Source organism: Nannobrachium achirus, assembly GCF_963921795.1.
Source record: "Nannobrachium achirus genome assembly, chromosome: 12".
In the NCBI taxonomy this organism is placed as follows: domain Eukaryota; kingdom Metazoa; phylum Chordata; class Actinopteri; order Myctophiformes; family Myctophidae; genus Nannobrachium; species Nannobrachium achirus.
The window spans coordinates 40,342,835-40,361,751 of NC_137832.1; the positions used below are offsets into that span (position 1 = coordinate 40,342,835).

Below are 18,917 nucleotides of genomic sequence, written 5' to 3' on the forward strand. Positions count from 1 at the left end.
GTGGAACCTTGTCTGTACTGTGGAGAGATGCACCCACTACCCAGGTGTCCCTTGATGAGTAAGATTCCTCAAAGGGAAAAAATTGAATTCTTAAAAATGAAAGGAATATGTTTTGGATGCTTAAAGGCAGGCCATATGAGCAAGGAATGCAGAAGCCGCCTGACTTGTGACGAATGCAATTTAAAACATCCAACGATTCTACATATTCATCACAAGGATACAACACCAGAAACTCCAGTAAGTAGCGCTACTAGTGTCTCTTCAGACATATGGCTGTACTGGGGCCGGAGACCAAGACTGCACACTCTCCATCGTGCCAGTGCAGATAAAATCTAAGAAAGGAGACAAGGTGCTACAGACCTATGCTTTCTTAGATCCTGGGAGTACTGCAACCTTTTGCACTGATCACCTCATGAAAAGGTTGAATCTGCAGGGTACGAAGACCAACATACTATTGCGTACCATGGGCCAGGACAGTGTGGTCAAAAGCCAAATCCTTACTGGACTGGAAGTATCCAAATTGGATGGGAACCAATTTATAGAGCTCCCAGAGATCTTTACTCAGGACTCTATCCCTGTGTCTAGAAATAACATCCCTACACAGCAAGACATCGACAAATGGGACTACTTGAAAGATGTTAAAATCCCAGATTTGGACGCCGATGTTGAAATGTTGATCGGGACTAATGTATCAAGCCTCATGGAACCCTGGGAGGTAATAAATAGCCAAGGCAACGGACCCTATGCCGTGAGGACCCTATTGGGGTGGGTCATAAACGGTCCTTTGAGGGGCAATAGTGGGTGCCAAAGAAGCGGCACAACCATATATGCCAATAGGATCTCTATTGCCAAGCTGGAGGAGTTGCTGGTGTCCCAGTACAACCAAGATTTCAACGAGAAGGTATTGGAGGAGAAACAAGAGATGTCCAGAGAGGACCTTAGGTTCATGGAAATCTTGGAGAAGTCGACCTGCACGCTGGAGGGTCATTATTGCATGGACTTACCTTTTAAAGTAGATCACGTCACCATGCCAAACAACCGGTGCGTGGTCGAACAGCGACTTCAAGGTCTTAAAAGGAAGTTCATAAGGAACAAAACCTACCAGGAAGAGTATACAGCATTCCTCACTGACATGATCAGCAGTGGATACGCCGAGGTCGTGCCTCAGGATCAGGTGCAGCGCAACGATGGCAATTTGTGGTATCTGCCTCACCACGGGGTGTATCACCCAAAGAAGAAAACACTCAGGGTGGTTTTCGATTGTGGAGCAGTGTTTAAAGGAACCTCCTTGAATGGCAAGCTGTTGCAAGGTCCGGATCTCACTAACTCTCTCTTTGGCGTCTTGACGAGATTTAGACAAGAGAACATTGCACTGATGACTGATGTCCAGGCTATGTTCCATCAAGTAAAGGTGTCAGAAAGGCATGTGGATTTCCTGCGGTTTCTGTGGTGGCCAAAGGGAGACATATCTCAGAGCCCAGTGGAACACAGAATGAAAGTTCACATCTTCGGCGCAGTTTCTTCACCCAGCTGTGCCAACTATGCTTTGAGGAGGACCGCAGTAGACAATAAGGATAACTTCAATGCGGAAGTGACTGACACTATCTATAACAACTTTTACGTGGACGATTGTCTAAAGTCTAAGCCCACAGAAGAACAAGCAGTGCAGTTGGTAATGGACCTGACTGACATATGCTCAAGAGGGGGATTTCAGTTGGTGAAGTGGACAAGCAACAGCCGGGCCGTACTATCAGCTATCCCTGAAGCAAAGCGGTCTAAAATAACCAGACAGCTATGCTTGGAAAAAGAAGATCTTCCAGTGGAGACTGCACTTGGTCTGAATTGGTGCGCCGAAAGCGATGCTTTCATGTTCCAACCTGCAGTGGAAACCCGACCACACACAAGACGTGGGATCCTTTCTATCGTCAGTTCCATATATGACCCACTTGGATTCTTGGCACCATTCACCTTAATACCGAAATTACTGTTGCAAGAAATGTGTAGAAAAAACATGTCCTGGGATGAACCTATACCTCAGTCATTCTCACAGCAGTGGACAGGATGGCTGCGGGACTTGGAAAAGGTGGAAGAATTGAAGGTTGATCGTTGCATTAAGCCAAACGGCTTTAGAGGACCTATTCAGGTGCAGCTGCATCATTTCGCAGATGCTAGTGACCATGGTTATGGCACAGTTTCCTACCTAAGATTGGAGAACCAGGACAAAGAGGTGCATCTTGCCTTTATGTTGGGTAAAGCCAGAGTTGCTCCATTAAAGCAGACAACAATCCCGCGTCTTGAGCTGACCGCCGCTGTGCTGGCCGTTAAAGTCGACAAGATGTTGAGGAACGAATTACCACTCGTGTTGGAGGATTCATGCTTCTGGACCGACAGTCAGACAGTGCTGAAGTATATCAACAATGATACCAAACGGTTCCACACCTTTGTTGCAAATAGAGTGGCTTCTATAAGAGAAGCAACAAAGGTTGTGCAGTGGAGGTATGTCAGCTCGAAGAATAATCCGGCGGATGAGGCCTCAAGAGGTTTGACCGCTGACAACTTCCTAGCATGTAAAAGGTGGATTTCAGGTCCGGACTTTCTTCGTAAGTCAGAAATGGATTGGCCAAGACCTTTTGACCCACAACCCATTTCTCCAGATGATCCAGAGGTAAAAAGGGAGCTGATGGTGAATGTTGTCATCACAGAAACTGAAGGTGCAACTACCAAGCTCATGAAATACTTTTCTGGGTGGACAAAGCTCAGGACTTCAATCGCTTGGTTCCTTAAGCTCAAAGCCATACTTCTGGAGTTGAGGAGAAGGAGGAACGAAATTATTTCATCCTTGACTGGCGACAGCTCGACCGCACAGTCGAAAAGGATAGAAGAGGAAATGAGAAAGGTTCGAACCGAAGTTGGGAGGCAATCACTGTCTGTAAGTGACCTGTACAAAGCAGAGTCTACCATCATCCGCTTCAGTCAGCAGGAAACCTTCGAGGAAGAAATTACTTCATTGGAAGGTGGAGCTGGTGTAAGGAGAACCAGTAATATTTGCAGATTGGATCCCGTGTTAAAGGACGGTTTGTTGCGAGTGGGAGGAAGGCTCAGTCAAGCAGCCTTACCTGAAGAGTTCAAACACCCCGCAATACTTTCAAAGAACTCACATGTTTCATCCCTCATTCTGCAGTACATTCACAGACAGCTCGGACATGCCGGTAGGAACCACATGCTCTCAACATTACGACGGAAATATTGGATTACCAACGCCAACTCTGCCTGTCGAAAGGTAATATCAGACTGTGTGGTCTGCCGGCGTTATCAAGGACAGCCAAGTGAGCAAAAAATGGCTGATATGCCGAAAGAAAGAATTACCCCTGACTTGCCCCCTTTCACCAACGTCGGAGTAGACTACTTCGGGCCCATCGAGGTCAAGAGAGGACGTGCTCTGGTCAAGAGGTACGGGGTAATTTTCACTTGCATGGCTAGCAGGGCCATACACTTGGAGATCGCCTACACTTTAAACACAGACTCCTGTATTAATGCCATAAGGAGGTTCATGTGTCGAAGAGGCCAAGTGTGTTGTTTGAGATCCGATAACGGCACAAATTTTGTTGGAGCGGAGCGAGAATTAAGGGAGGCCTTCGCCGCTGTAGATCACAGCAAGATTCAGAGTGCTCTCTTACAAAAAGGTATTGATTGGACCTTTAACACCCCTGCTGCGTCCCATCATGGCGGTGTCTGGGAGCGACTCATCAGAATGGTTAGGAAAGTCTTGTTCTCTGTTTTACAACAACAATCATTGGACGATGAAAGCCTTCATACTATTCTGTGCGAAGTAGAGGCTATTCTAAACGACCGTCCTATAACAAAGGTTTCGGAGGATGTCAATGACTTGGAAGCTCTTACTCCAAATCATATCTTGTTGCTCAAAGGGAAACCTCTCCTTACACCCGGACTCTTTCAAGAGAATGATCTTTACATCAGGAGACGATGGAGACAGGTTCAGTACCTTTCTGACCTGTTTTGGAAGAGGTGGACAAAGGAGTACTTACCGTTACTACAGGAACGACAAAAGTGGACGAAGCCTCAGAGGAGTTACATAGCAGGAGACCTTGTTGTGGTCATGGATCAAAATGCCCCTCGTGGATCATGGATCATGGGAAAAGTGACGAGGACTTTTCCGGACAAAAAGGGACTTGTACGTTCTGTGCAGCTGAAGACCAAGACAGGGCAGTTGGAGCGGCCCATAACCAAGCTCTTCCTGCTCCAAGAAGCACTGTAATTTATGATGAACTGTGGCTCCTTTTGACTTCATAATTGTTCGCCTTCACCTTCACAATTAGGGGCCGGGGTGAAGGAGCCATTCAGCCTGTGTGCCTACTGCCTATAGCTGATTGTGGGCGGGTTCACCTGGAGGGGAGGGGTGCCGTAACAATCACTTATGCTGATAAGGGAAATGGCGACCAAACAGTCGCTTGATGGCATGGTGTGGGCACGGAGGGAGATCACACGGTTTTTACCGTTTCTCTTTATATTGCATTTTGAAAAGCTTACTGTTTAAGCCTGGTTGTGACCTTGAATAAATGGGAACACCACCCAACAGTAGCTGAAGTCTGGACAATGATTACTTGAACGCGTCAAAAACCATTTCCATGTGCCCAGCCGAGTGGCGATTAGTTTGTTAAAGAGCGCCACTATAAACGATAAGGCCATTACACGCTTAGCACTCTCAATAACAAGTGACACTGACCATCCTCTGCATCGCCACTTTGACCTAATGCCATCTGGGCGAAGATACAGAACCTTGGCGTGGCACAAAGTTCGGTTTAAAAGGAGTTTTGTCCCCTCAGCCATTGCTGCACCTTAACAATCTGCTAAACAATCGCCCCCGTCGCTAAGAGGGTCTTTTCTGTGTACAGTGGGGTACTGATGAATTGTCTATGTGATATGTTGTGTTGTCTTTTTGGCTATGTGTTGTTTCTTGTTTGAACAGACTGTGAAGACAAATTTCCCTTTGGGGACAATAAAGATTATTATTATTATAACCCACCAATGAGATGCAGAGTGAGTAGATGCCAATTGTCCCATCTTATTATGAGCATTGGTATGAAGATAAGGTTGAAAATGGTTGAAGTGGTCCTTTAAGGTTTGTGCATTTTAAAATGGTGTATTCTGCTCAAGATCAGATATGAATTTACTACTTTACTGTCCATTATTTACGTGAATTTATCATCAGTTCAAAGCAAATTTTCACTGCTGGACTGGTACAACTTGATATGAATAAACGGGCCAATACATTTATCAGAAAAACTTTGGGGAAATCGCTGCGTTTATGGACGTTGATACCAGTCATGATTTGGTCCAGTGGCGAAACCACTACAGTACGAATGCCAGACAGTACATATTCTTTTATGATACATGTATCGTTATTATTATCCAGTGGCTGACTCCGCTTTTTGGCTTCCCATTATAAGTCCCAACCACTTTTTTACTTCTCCCTTAAAGCATTGCTCTGAACAAACGCTATAGAGTAATTATATTTACAGCACGAAACAATTTAGTCCAATCTTTTTTTCTTTCATATGCCAGATTACTTTTTTTATTGTTTTAGTCTGTTAAGTCTTTTTCCTTGTTTTTGCAGACATTTTTCTAACCATTTAGGGGTAAAAATTGGATTGGATATTTAGCATTCACGTGTGCACAATATCACCATTATTATTCCACCATGTCAGGATTTATGATAAAATACATATTTTCATCTTTCATACTTCTGATGAAAAAAAAAAAAATCATATTATGGCTCCAGCTGTGCCGCTGCATTCTGGATCAGGTGTAGCAGTTTGAGAGAGCATGCAGGCACACCAGCAAGGAAAGAATAGCATTTCAAGCATGGCCTGGGTAAGAATGCATCTATTGTGGAGAGGTTTTCTCATAAATGGAACACAGAGCTTTATGTTTTTTTTTCCTCACACATATCCATTTTCTCCCTGCTGCTCTCTGACTCAAATAGTTTCTATATTGGAGGTGTTTACTGTGAAACTAGGCTGTGTGTATGCATACATCAATGATTCTTTTGCAAATGTCATGTGAATGTCGTGAACAACAGACAGACAGAATGAAATGTATCCTGTGTGTTGATGTAGAAGTCTTTAAGTACAAATGGCAAAATTCATTACAGTGGTAAAAATGCACTCATTGAGGTGCCACATGGTGTGGTGGTATAGTGGAACCAGTATAGTATAACACAAAAGGCAGACAGGGACAAAAATCACTAACAGCTTACACACACAAAAAATAAAATCAAACCTCGGTTCGAAGTGGAGCGGTGAATTTGAGCAGTTCCAGGTAAATATATAAAATATATAAATATATTCACCTATTTATATATTGACATGTGTCAATTCTTGATTGCCCGTGGCTCGCTACGGTGGCTGCATGCTGAATAGATGGAACAGAGATATTTTGGATAGACTGTTCAAAGTCCCTGACTTTTTTCACCTATTTATATATTGACATGTGTCAATTCTTGATTGCCCGTGGCTCGCTACGGTGGCTGCATGCTTCGTGAGCCTCCACTCTAGCGGCTATCACGGGCAGACGCAGACAGCAGAGGGGGTCGACTCGAGATACGCCAACATACCATGCTTGTTAGTTGTTATTAACGGACTACACACACACACACAACAGCTGATCTTCACGCAGACAACATCTCGATGTGCGTCTTGCGCGAGGCGTTGTGAGCTTGCAGCTCTCTCTCTCTCTCTCTGAAATACGATTCTCTCTCTCTCTCTCTCTCTCTCCCTCCTCTCCCCCCGTCTCCCTCTCGCTGCCGTTAACCTTTGTTTTTATCGCAACGTGGTGTGTGTGTGTGTGTGTGTGTGTGTGTGTGTGTGTGTGTGTGTGTGTGTGTGTGTGTGTGTGTGTGTGTGTGTGTGTGTGTGTGTGCGTGCGTGCGCATGCGTAGATCCTGTTCGAACTGAACGAAACAATCTTTTCCCACTAGACGGGACAAAAGGACTAGACGGGACAAAAGCTGAAAGCTGTGCACTGGGAGCTCATGTGCTCTGCACACCGCTCCAAAAAATAAGAAAAAAACACTATGAGAAAAGAACCCAAGACGAGACAATATTTCCCCCTGCTCCCCAGCATCACAGTTCGAAGCTGACGAAAAGAGAGAAAATAGCTCAACAGGCCCTAAGTAAGGCATCTGGTTAATGAATAATACCATTACCAGGTCAGTCTACTAGTATAATTCAATTAAGCCCCTTCTCGACTGCAGCTTTAACACCACACCACACCACACCGCACCACATACAATTATCTACATTTTCCATTGCACAAAAGTACCCCTATCGGCAAGAAACAAATTGACGCTTTTAACTGTGATTATAATACAATATAAATTTGTATTACAACTATCCAAAATTATAATACACTATAATGGATTATAACTGTGATAATAATACACTATAATAATAATAATCTTTATTGTCCCCGAAGGGAAATTTGTCTTCACAGTCTGTTCAAACATAAAACAACATGTAACACATAGCCAAAAAGACAACACAACATATCGTGTTGTCTTTTTGGCTATGTGTTACATGTTGTTTTATGTTTGAACAGACTGTGAAGACAAATTTCCCTTCGAGCCAACGACTATAAAGTATTAATGTATTACTATGATAATTATAATACACTGTAATAGATTATGATAGTGGTTATAACACAATATAATCTATTATCAGGTATTACAACTATATCCTGGTGGTCTAAATGAAAAGTAAGTGAGTGATCAGTCACTATGAAGTGTTTGGCCCTGTTTGGCCTAGCTCAGACCTACTCTAGATTGGATACTTTTTAGTACCACGTTTAGTACCACTTTCACACCACTCTACCCAGGTCCTTGTAGTGGAAAACCTGACACAAGTGGGCGGTGTGGTGTGGAGTGGAGTTGGGCCAGTAGAAAAGGTGCTTTAGTATCCAAGGAAGCGTTCTATAGTTTTTGATGCACTGCAATGTTTAATACCCCTGAGCGTATTATAGTGAAGGATATACAGCAGGGTATACGATACCCTACTCAGCTAAGCGAAGTAATACATTTACACTCGAGGAAGGAGTGCCCTCAATCTTGTGTAGCTTTGAGGAATCCTGGAAGAAGCTAATTTTCTAGCGCATATATTGGATTTCCCTGCCGAGGTTTCTCAGGAAGCGTATGACGAAAGGCCTCAGGGGAGGCCCATTCTTGAATGGAGCCAACGACCAGCTGAACGCACTTCAAATCCAGGCCTCCAGGAAAATCCTCCTGGAAGATCTCCCAAAGTGTTTTCTTCATTTAAGATATGGTGTCTTTATCTGATAGTCTTGTTTTGCTTATCTACCAACAGATGCACTTCACGCTTAAGCATACCAATTTACTTTGTGTTTGTGTGTTATTTTTTATCGTTTGTTTTTTATCAGAAAACTACAGACCTCTTTGTAATCGTTACATTTTAAGCTCATGTTTCCTGTGTCTGTGCAAAATGTATATAAAAAAAATAAGATATGTCGTCTTTATCCTCAGAAACCATAAATAGATTTGCCCATCTAATGTCAGATAACGTTTGTAGAATCGCAGGATTAGATTTTGTCTCACAGATCCATCCAAAGATTTAGTAGAGGACTGTTTTGCCAAGTAACACACGTGATTCAAGTAACATATGGATGATTTAAGCAAAATAAACAGAAATGATGCTGGAACTATCCAATCAAGCAGCCATCTTCCTCTGCACTTCGATTTTTCAAGAAAGTTGATTAACCCTTAAACGCAGCCTTGACAACGACAGCCAATCAACTCAATTAGTCACCGGTGTTGTCTTATTCATCACATGTATCCTGGCTGTGGCCCATCCCTTTAGACCACACACCATAAAACCTGACCTTTAACTGATTCAGCTCAATCAATCAATCAACCACCCAACCAATCAATCATACAGGTCCTAGCCTAACTAACTGCTACTGCCAAGTTTGATCCAAATCATAAAAGTTTCTGAGTTATTACTGTGTCAGATAAGACAGGGGTGATTACAAAATAACCTTTACCACCATTATCCAGCTTGTTACGTTATGTAGGGACCTCACAGGAAGCAGCCTGTGCCTTATTTTAACTCCAGACTGTTTATTTAAGAAGCATGCACCTATTCAAGCCTTTAATTTAATTTCCTATGGAAATAATCGTAGTCTTTTCTAGGATCTCCTTTTAGTAGACCTTGTACCAGTGAACTGTACCGTCATGAAACTGTACTTTTTCCTATGCAAACTTCTTCAAATAAAGTCTTCAATCAATCAAAACTAAAACGCAGTTGGTTTTCAGTTTGTCCATGGGAGGTATGAACAAAGCTTAAGTTGAAATAATGTGTTGTGGTGGTGGGTGTGTTGTGGTGGTGCATGGCAGCTACATGTTATGTAGCTGCCATGTGTGTGTGTGTGTGTGTGTGTGTGTGTGTGTGTGTGTGTGCGTGCGTGCGTGCGTGCGGGCGTGCGTGCGCGCGCAGCACTGCTAACATCTGGATTGGAGTATTTACTGATGCCATGCTCAGCTTTCTCAACCTGCTGTCCTGCGGAAATACGTATTATTTACAATATTCTATTATAATAAAGTATGTAATACTAAGACTATTCATAATCACTGTGCCACAACTTTGTGACTGCGGTAAAGAAAGTGCAGGGCCGCTGACAGATGACTGTTGTGTCAGATATGCATACCTCTACTATGGTGGTTTTGGCTGCCTTGCACATAGGCTGGTTGAAGTTCCTCGCCGTTTTCCTGTTCGAAGAGAAGGACAGAGGTGGCAATAAACCAAACAGACCCCAAACACACATCAAAATAGGTTGGAAAACAAACAATAAGGAGTAGCCATGCCTGCTTTTCAGACCTGCTTTAAAAAAGCAATCAACACTGTATCTGTTGAACAGATTACTTGAGGTGAAACACTGCTCTCTTGTGAATAAAGACTGAACTGCATCAACAGATTTTTAACTGCAGTGATATCAATGAATAGGAAGAAAATGCCTTTCTCAAATAATGTCATTGTCTCCACCAGCCGAAAGGTTAAATCTAACCTTAACCCTAAACCTAACCTCAGTAAAACTAACGCTGGTGAATGCTAACCTGTTGAATGTTAACCTGGTCGGACCAACTCCCTCATGGTCAATAGAAAACGAGCGGCTACGCCCAGAACTGGTGAGTGATTCCAAATTGTGGGTCAGGGACCAGGGTGGTGGTTCCTCGTTCACAATCAGTTGAAAACCCCTGGTTCAGAGCCATATCTGAAAACACTCAATCGATGACTTCAACAAGGCCCATATGATTCTCTACATTTCCTAGCATTAATGAATTAAGCCATGGAAAATATTTTAATGTCATCTTTGAAAATACTAACCAAACCAAATCAACCGTTTCATTTTAGGTAGTACCAAAGTAAACCAAAGGTCAACACCACCGTATCTACTTATGGGATACGTAGGTATGTGACCCTTCCTCCTTTAAAACTATCTCATCTAACGGGAAGAGATGAAAGAAAGAACTGTCCACACACCCCTACAAATAATACCATCCATTACTGAATGGCCTGAAGGCACAAACATGTGCTGCTTATAGTGCAAACATGACACGATGATTAAGAAAGGCTTAACGTGCTCTGAGGTGAGAAGTAGCTGAACCACAGGAAAGGTAAATATTTACACTGTTGTAAGGGAACATGCTGGGGCTAATGTGGGCTCCATCAGTACCTGAAGACAATGTTTCCTGCTTTGTCGGCTTTCCAGGCCTTGACCAGAGCAAAGTCTCCAACGATAGCCTTTTCCATGATGTAGTTCCTACCGTTGAATTCCCGCACCTGCACACATTCAAGACATCATACATGCAGTATTTATATAGTGCATGCTTTTCTTTTATATAGTGCTTTTCTAAAACGTTGCCAGGAATAAAAGGCAAAAGCAAGCTACATTGCTTAGTGCTTAACCACATTTTAGTTTTTTTATATATTTATTTTAAACAGCAAAAATACCAGATCCACAACACGCATTGTAGGGGCTAAAAAGTAGATTATTGTCGCACAGAACAACAATCACACACCACTTAACTCAGGTGACTCATGATGGTTCTATTCAGCACAAACTGCTGTTTGGAAGAAATCCAAATGAAAATTGTGAAAAGTGTCTAGTGGTTGGCCTTCATTCAAACAGCTGACGTGCCATGGAAGAACAATTTGTTTGTCCCCGCACTAAACTGATGTGTTGAGTTGTTGTCAAGTGAGACAACCAGCATGCTAATAGGTTGCACTCTCACCTCTCTCGCCTCGCTGGCAATGGCGATGGTGCCATCTTTGTTGTATTTGATGGGGGAGCCTCCCTCCTGGATCAGTGTGCCATAGCCAGTGGCTGTGAAGAAGGCTGGAACTCCTGCACCCCCTGCTCTGATCCTCTCTGCCAGGGTGCCCTGAAGGGAGAGTTGACAGGTGGGGAGGAGTACAGCCTCATTTATGCTATGTCGTACGACCACTCCACTCAAACAATCTGCTATTTACTGAGCAACACGATTAGATGAAATATAAATTACTAACAAACACTCCACATAATTGCTTTAAGCGTTTAGCATTTATACTTCAGAATGTTGGATTTGCCAATGTTGCTGTGTGTGTGTGTGTGTGTGTGTGTGTGTGTGTGTGTGTGTGTGTGTGTGTGTGTGTGTGTGTGTGTGTGTGTGTGTGTGTGTGTGTGTGTGTGTGTGTGTGTGTGTGTTGTGAGTCCAACCTGTGGTGTAAGTTCCACCTCCAGCTCCCCAGCCAGATACTGTCTCTCAAACTCCACGTTCTCCCCAACGTATGAGGAAATCATCCTTTTGATCTGTTTTGTCTGGAGGAGGAGGCCAAGCCCGAAGTTATCCACCCTGTACACACACAAACACAATATTGAATGCTGAATATATCATAGTATAATGAATACATTGTATAATGAATACATCCCAAATATATTTGTCCAGCTATTTAATTAATTGGGTATTGCCAAATTGTTACATAACATTCATTCAAGAATGATTAGGTTTTTATATTCACATATTTGATTCTCTAAGTGAAACACCACCTAGTGGTTGAGAAGTGTGAATACTCTGACAGCGCCTGCTGGTTGGTGTGTTTGTGTTCTTGGTTGCTACAGTGAATTACTGTTACTGCCTCTGAGCCTGGTTTTAACACTCTAAATTCTATCCAAACCAATATTGCACAGGTGGGGGTATTACACAAGTTACATCTAGAGAGAGAGAGAGAGAGAGCAGTCTCTCTACAGAGGTAAAAAAAACTGTAATACTTACAGTACTACTTATCAATGCAGTGCCAAACAGAAAAGGGTGATCCTAACCAACCTAACCTTGGCCTTGATTGATGCTACATAAGTGTCTCGCCGTTATCTCGTCATAACACATGTTATAATACTTAAGTACTAAGACCAATCAGTTGTAGTGCAATCCTAAAGACACTCCTACACTTCTGTACCACTGACATTTTCCCTTCACTGATTATGTAATTTGTTCTTATTCGCCCACCAACTTCCATGCATTTCCCCTATCTATAACAGCACTACTCAACCTGTGGCCCATGGGCCCCTGTGGCATGTCTATACGGCCTATCGTGGTCATACCAATATATATTTTGTCTACTTTCATTGTCTACTTAGTCATTTTTCAGTTTCTCTCCAAAACCACAGGAAACATTTTTGCTGTTTTGTTTGTTCCAATAGAAGAAACTTCATCATTTCATTATGAATCTATCCATGAAAATCTTTTTGTTCAATGAGGTTTGTCTAAACGTCCAAAATAGGATTGTCATTTCTATCTTGCGGCCCTTGGACTTTTTGTATTTTGCTGAGTGGCCCCTGAGTCATCTAAAGTTGAATAGCCCTGATCTATAACATAGCTCATTTACTTGAAGCCACCAAAGAGGTTATTCAAGGTCAAAACTAGACAGGCGGAGCACATGCTAGCTGCACCCTCACCACAACTATGACCACAACAATGAAACCTTACACAGAATGAAGCCATGTCAGTATGAAGGCCAAGAGGAACTACAAGACAAGGCATTTTAAGAGCTCAGAGCTGGAAGACGGTGTAACACTAAGCACATCATTATTTTAATACAAGAGCGAAAAGGGGGGTGGATAGAACAAATGATAAAACAAATTACTAGATTACTAGAAGCAATATAAAATGCAGAAGATATTTCCTGAATAATGGATTTAGACCAATAAAAAGTCCAGTAAAGTTATTGTTTCACACGGGTAGTTGCAATGCCCATGGAGACTGCCAATTGTCATAATGCCTTTTGTATTCTATATGGTGTTAGTGCAGCAATGAAAAAGAATGAGGTCAGTCAGTCATTAACGTATTGGAATAGAATAAATCAACATTTTCATGTCAGTGACTCACAAATCCTTATTTTGAAAAGATTTTGTGCAAGAAACCTCCATAATGTGTTGTTAGATTAGATTTAGGAAAGAATATACAACTAGACTAGCCTATACTGTAGCAGGATAGGATTGGAGAGAGTTAAACCTATATCTTCTGAATTCTCTCACTGAGCTCACTTCTAGTCAGTGTGCAAAACATTTAACTGTCTCTCATTTTGCTGTAGGCTTCCTGAAACTCCACCAAGAAGTTGAACCCATGAGGGTCCCCAGACATCACTTTTACAACCACTGCTCCACAAAATTACATTTCTTGCTATTAGTTATCCATACAATCTGTATGATCAGACACCCTGGTCGATTTCATTTTCATTATTCCAGCCAAGAAGAGAACTGTACGCTGATTCATTCTAAGTATTCTATCTATAGTTACTAAATGTTCCGAAGCAGTTGTGGAATGAGGACGACACAACACAGAGAACCCTGCTTTGTCCTTCGCTCAAGTCATGTCAGCTGACGAGACATCTAGGTCATGTGTGCTTAGAATACTAAAAATAATCACATGATTTTCCCTGTTGCACAAAAACACACACAGGCTATGCAAAGGGACAGAGCTTCACGTTCAGATTGTGTTTTGTGTGCGTGCGTGCGTGCGTGCGTGCGTGCGTCTCGCCCAGTGCCACAGGGGTGCCAGAGGGGGTCTGGCACCCTTAGTTGCAAATTCTGCCCCTTCAGCTTAACATTCTTACTATGCCTTTATTGATAAAACAGTAGACTGACAGGAAATGGGGGGAGAGATGGGGAGTGACACGTGGCAAAGGTCGTCCGGATCGGGAAGCAAACCGGCGATGCCGCCAGGCATCCATGCCTATGTGGCAATGCCTAAGTGGTATGCGCCTGTACCAGTAGGCCAGTGGGCCTACTGGGCCTACAGTTTAGGTTTTATGTACACATTGTTTTACTATATACTGTAAAAGATTATGTGCCCCGTCAGTCATTTCATCCTGGAGCCGAGCCTACTGCGTGCGTGTGCGTGCGTGCGTGCGTGTGTGCGTGTGTGTGTGGGTGGGTGTGTGTGTGGGTGGGTGTGTTCTCCACAAACGTATAGTTTCTACTTCTAAATGTCAGATCAAACATGTGCACACCTGTGCCAGAGGCATGTTAAAGTAGGGCCAACATCTCAATGTTTAAATAAAAGCCACTGCCATAAACCACTAGTACTACAAGGTACTGTAGGCCGGTAGAGAAGGCCACGTTTTAAACATGAACGTGATATAAAAGTTAGATTAGGAGATAAATGCACTTTTGTAAATCTCATAACACAGGCTGTAATGCGGCGTGGTCAAACGCGTCGTGGGCACCAGGAGACAATATGTTAAGACCATCCTGTCCCTTATTTCATATTCCGTCCTAATTGGCTAATATTACCTTCCAAAGTTCCAAAGTTTGCAGAATTGCTCAATTTTTGAACAAAATGCCTCAAATCAAGGAAAAAATGCCACCCTTTTCAAATTGGCCTATTATAGCACCACCAGGACGCCTGACCTGGCGGAGACCTGTGCTCGGAAGAGCACTGTTTCTTGTTATTATTTCAAAACATTAAAAAAAAATAACATTCCCAAAAAGCTACGATTTTCAAAAAAAAACGCGGCACCAAGCGACACGTTGTGAACTTGTAGATCTGCTATTGTCACTAGTTTGGGACGCTGGCAAATGTCACATTTCTCTTTTGGGTCTCAAGCTAAAAGGTTTGGGAACCACTGGTATATACAGTATATACAAATAAAGCTCTATATTCTGATATTCTTCTTATATTGTGTTTGTTCAGTGTCTCTCCTGTTCTTTAAACAGATAATACTATAGATTTTCACCTATAATGACATGCCAAAATAGGGCCATCAGCTTGAAAGTGGTTAAAGTCCAGTAGACAGGTACTGGACTTAATACACTTGCAACTGGTTCTAAAAGAAATGTAAAACTCCAGTAGGGAATTGCCCTCTCTGAGTTTTTCTTCCATGCACCATTGTCCATCTCATATTACACTACAGCCCTTTGTTTCCGAGTGAATGCTAGGAAGCTAAAGTGCTATAGGGAGAAGCACTGTTTCCATCCACCAAGCAAATGCATGGAAATGAAAGAATATGTATTATCGTGTATTTGCATGTGCCACATTTGTATTGTTTCCAGTTTCCCTTATACAAATACAATAATTACAGGAGTTCAGGTCAATTAATAACTTCACAGTTTAACGTTACGTTACAGCCAATTCCATGTACTATTCTGAAAAGACAGCAGAGCAGTAGGACTTTATAAAAAATCAGAAACAAGCTAAACAAATCCTCAGACAATGTGGGTATTTCACCATAAATGAATGATAGAGAGGTTGAAGAGGGTAGTGGGTGTTCAAGAGCATGACCTTTAACATACAGTACATCCTGGAAAGCAAACATTTTGACTATCTGTCCCAAGGGTGATAAAGTCCAAAGGAGTATCACCACTTTTGTTTTTCATTTTTCTGGTTTTGTTTTCAGGCAATAAACTATAGCAATTCATTCAGTCCAACATTGCAGTCACAAGATAGTAGGGCTGTCACAATTATTACATAATCGTCTAATCGCAATTATTTGACATAATCGCAATTGTGTTGTCATAATCGTCATAATCGCTTACATGTTGAAAAATGTTAATATATTTTCAACCATTTTCAAAAGTATTTCCACTATCAATGTTCTTTTTCAAGTATAAAGTTGTCAAATATGCAATTAATTTCTTTGTATATTTAGGTTATATGTCATATCTGCCATGTGCAACTTGAAAGCCTACAAGCTAAACAAGATAGATGTTGAAATGTATTCACTTCACGGTATACTGACTGATCATTAAACAAAGGACCCATTTAAATCTCCTTACAACCTGAATTTAATTTTGATATGGCCACATGGCCTAGAATTTGAGAAGCACTACCATGCGTTACCACTATTATATTTTGTTTCAAATGGTAGTTTCAAGCCAATTCATGCTGCCATTGCCAACCTTATCATCTGACAAAAGACATAATAAAGTGTGGCACTTCCCGCTGAGAGATAAGCATAGATTGTAAATTCAACAATATTTTAGAGCATAGTATACTTGGGTAGTTCTGCAGCTTTCTCCTCAATGAGCAACAGACAGGCATTCAGACTAATGTGTTCTGGTCTCTCTCTATCTCACAAATTATCTAATGGCAAATAAAATAATCACCACTGACAGCTTAGTGGGAGATGTTAAACAGACGTTAAACAATCCCTAATGAGCCTTATTAATGAGGGGATACGGGTCCAGTGGGCATCTAAACATGCCCCCCCCCCCCCCCAAGATTCTGATGTCACATGACATCCATGACAGGCCATGGCAAAATGTAAACAAACCTAGTAGTAAGTATCTTCTTACAATTCATTATGAATTTACTGTTTAAACAATTTTAAAAAGGAGCTTTTGGCTTGACAACATCCTTTATAAAATCTTGCACCACCATGGAAGGTAATGTGTGTGTGTTTTAGGTTTAGGGTTGCATGCAGGTACCTGCACATGATGTGCACTGTCATATAAACAGCCTAGGCCTAGATGTCACAAGCACACCAGAATGTGACATATATACAACACACACACAAATAAACAGAATACCGTACACACACTTACCCAGCATTGTTGCTTACTGCCGTGAGTCCTTTAACGCCAGTCTTCAGTAAACTGTTTATAAGGTTCTCTGGTATTCCACACAACCCAAAGCCTGCATATGAACAGAGAAATGGGTTATGCAATGCATAGAACAAGACAAATGCTTTGAGAAAGGTCATGGAGATAACGCAATGGAAAGTAGAGACTATAAATATGAGCTGTGGGAGCTCAGTGTGTATGTGTGCATACTAATGGCACAGAATGTGTAAGACAATGTGGTGAACACAGATTTGACACTTGTTTGACTGCAAGGTTATTCAAGGCTTACTAGCATAGCATATACGTATCATATGCCCAATCAAGTTAAACAGTCTACTAGCCCACATGTTTTTGTTATAAGAAACAAACAGCATTTTGCTCATAATAAACTGGGTGACACCGTCAGTGGTCACCGAACTCGTTTTCTAAACCTGTAGGTCGGGACCAGAGGGGGTCCCCAAATTATTTTGGGGGGTCCCCAGATGATTAACTTAACGTGCAACATTGTTTTCTCTCTCAACAGTAAACAAACCAACATAAAGGACTTCAAGGAATTCAAGGACTCTTTAATACCTCTAAAATGACAAATTAAACCAAACTGTCAAATATTAGAGGCAGAAATTGTGAAAATAGCAGATCTGCATGCTCAAAACGCCTCGCAAAGCATATAGATCTGCTATTTTCACAATACCATGTTATACATAATGTAATGCCTCAACTCTTAGTGCTCGTCAGGGTGGAGGGGTCCCCAGTTAAAATATGATTATTTTGGGGGTTGGGCCTGAAAAGGTTGAGAACCACTGTTCTAAAGTGTGGTCCTAAATGTACAGCTTACCTCCCACCAGAACAGTTGCACCGCTTGGGATGTCTTTCACAGCTTCTGTGGGATCTGAGAAGAACTTAGAATTCCTCTGTCTGGTAGTGGAAAAGTAACAAACACATGTCTGTGGAAAGAGGAGAAATGCATTTTAATATATAAGCTGTGGAGTTGATAGAAACAGAACAATGTGCGAGGGGAACAGATATATTTATACAGCTGATCCAGTTTATACAGTCAAAGAATGAAAAGATAAACAAAACTGCTGAGCCAATCCCGCAACAAAGGGAGCAGAGATTTAGGACGTCATTGTGCCACTCCAATACAGTTGGCAGACTCAGCTAGAAAAATACATTATTTCACTCAGCTATGAATAAAGATTACCCAGCTAATTCATTTGAAAATGATTGCTTACACATTATATAATGTCTATCCTTCTAGCTTTGTTACTACTATTCATTATTTATTATTATTCAGCCTATATTATTATGCATCTTTCAAAGTACAACTACCAACAACAGTGTATGTTATTTCTTTGACAGACTTTTGTAAGATGCTCTTACCTAGACTGATTTGCAAGACTAATGGTATGACCCCAATACCATACAACAAATGACAGGGTAAAAGATAAATATTTAAGTGTATGTATGACAGTATGTACTATGCAGTTAAACTTTAAACGTTAGTTTTTTTCCCTGGGGTGTGTGCTAAATTTTCAATCCGACATGTTTATCAATTATCATTGTCATTAGGGTTGGTCTGTTGGCCCCACTGTTTCGATGTTATCACACACACATATAATTCTGGATTGTATTTGCCAGCAGCACAATGCTGTGAATAAAGTACTGTATGTGAAACTCAACATTGAAAAAAGTGTTTGGATTGTTTGATTGGAATGACAAAGGGTGCTTACAGTTCTAAAACATTTTTTAAAATATTTTCCTGTGTTTTTCCTCCAAGAACTTCCTCAAGAGTA

General features: G+C 41.7%; 1 protein-coding gene across 2 annotated transcripts in view; it reads right to left on the reverse strand.

Annotated features, from left to right (window-relative positions):
* The window catches only part of oxct1a (3-oxoacid CoA transferase 1a), a 72,977-nt gene that overhangs the window by 51,806 nt on the left and 2,254 nt on the right, over positions 1-18,917 (reverse strand). For both annotated transcript variants that reach the window (XR_013962567.1, XM_080738220.1), the window contains exons 2-7: positions 17,960-18,068; positions 17,107-17,197; positions 11,785-11,920; positions 11,321-11,470; positions 10,762-10,868; positions 9,736-9,796 (exon numbers count right to left, since the gene is read on the reverse strand). Coding sequence is in view for 1 of the 2 variants with exons in the window: in XM_080738220.1 (XP_080594346.1) it covers positions 9,736-9,796; positions 10,762-10,868; positions 11,321-11,470; positions 11,785-11,920; positions 17,107-17,197; positions 17,960-18,068 (654 nt within the window). In the remaining variant the exon portion in view is untranslated. The remainder of the gene's footprint in view (positions 1-9,735; positions 9,797-10,761; positions 10,869-11,320; positions 11,471-11,784; positions 11,921-17,106; positions 17,198-17,959; positions 18,069-18,917) is intronic.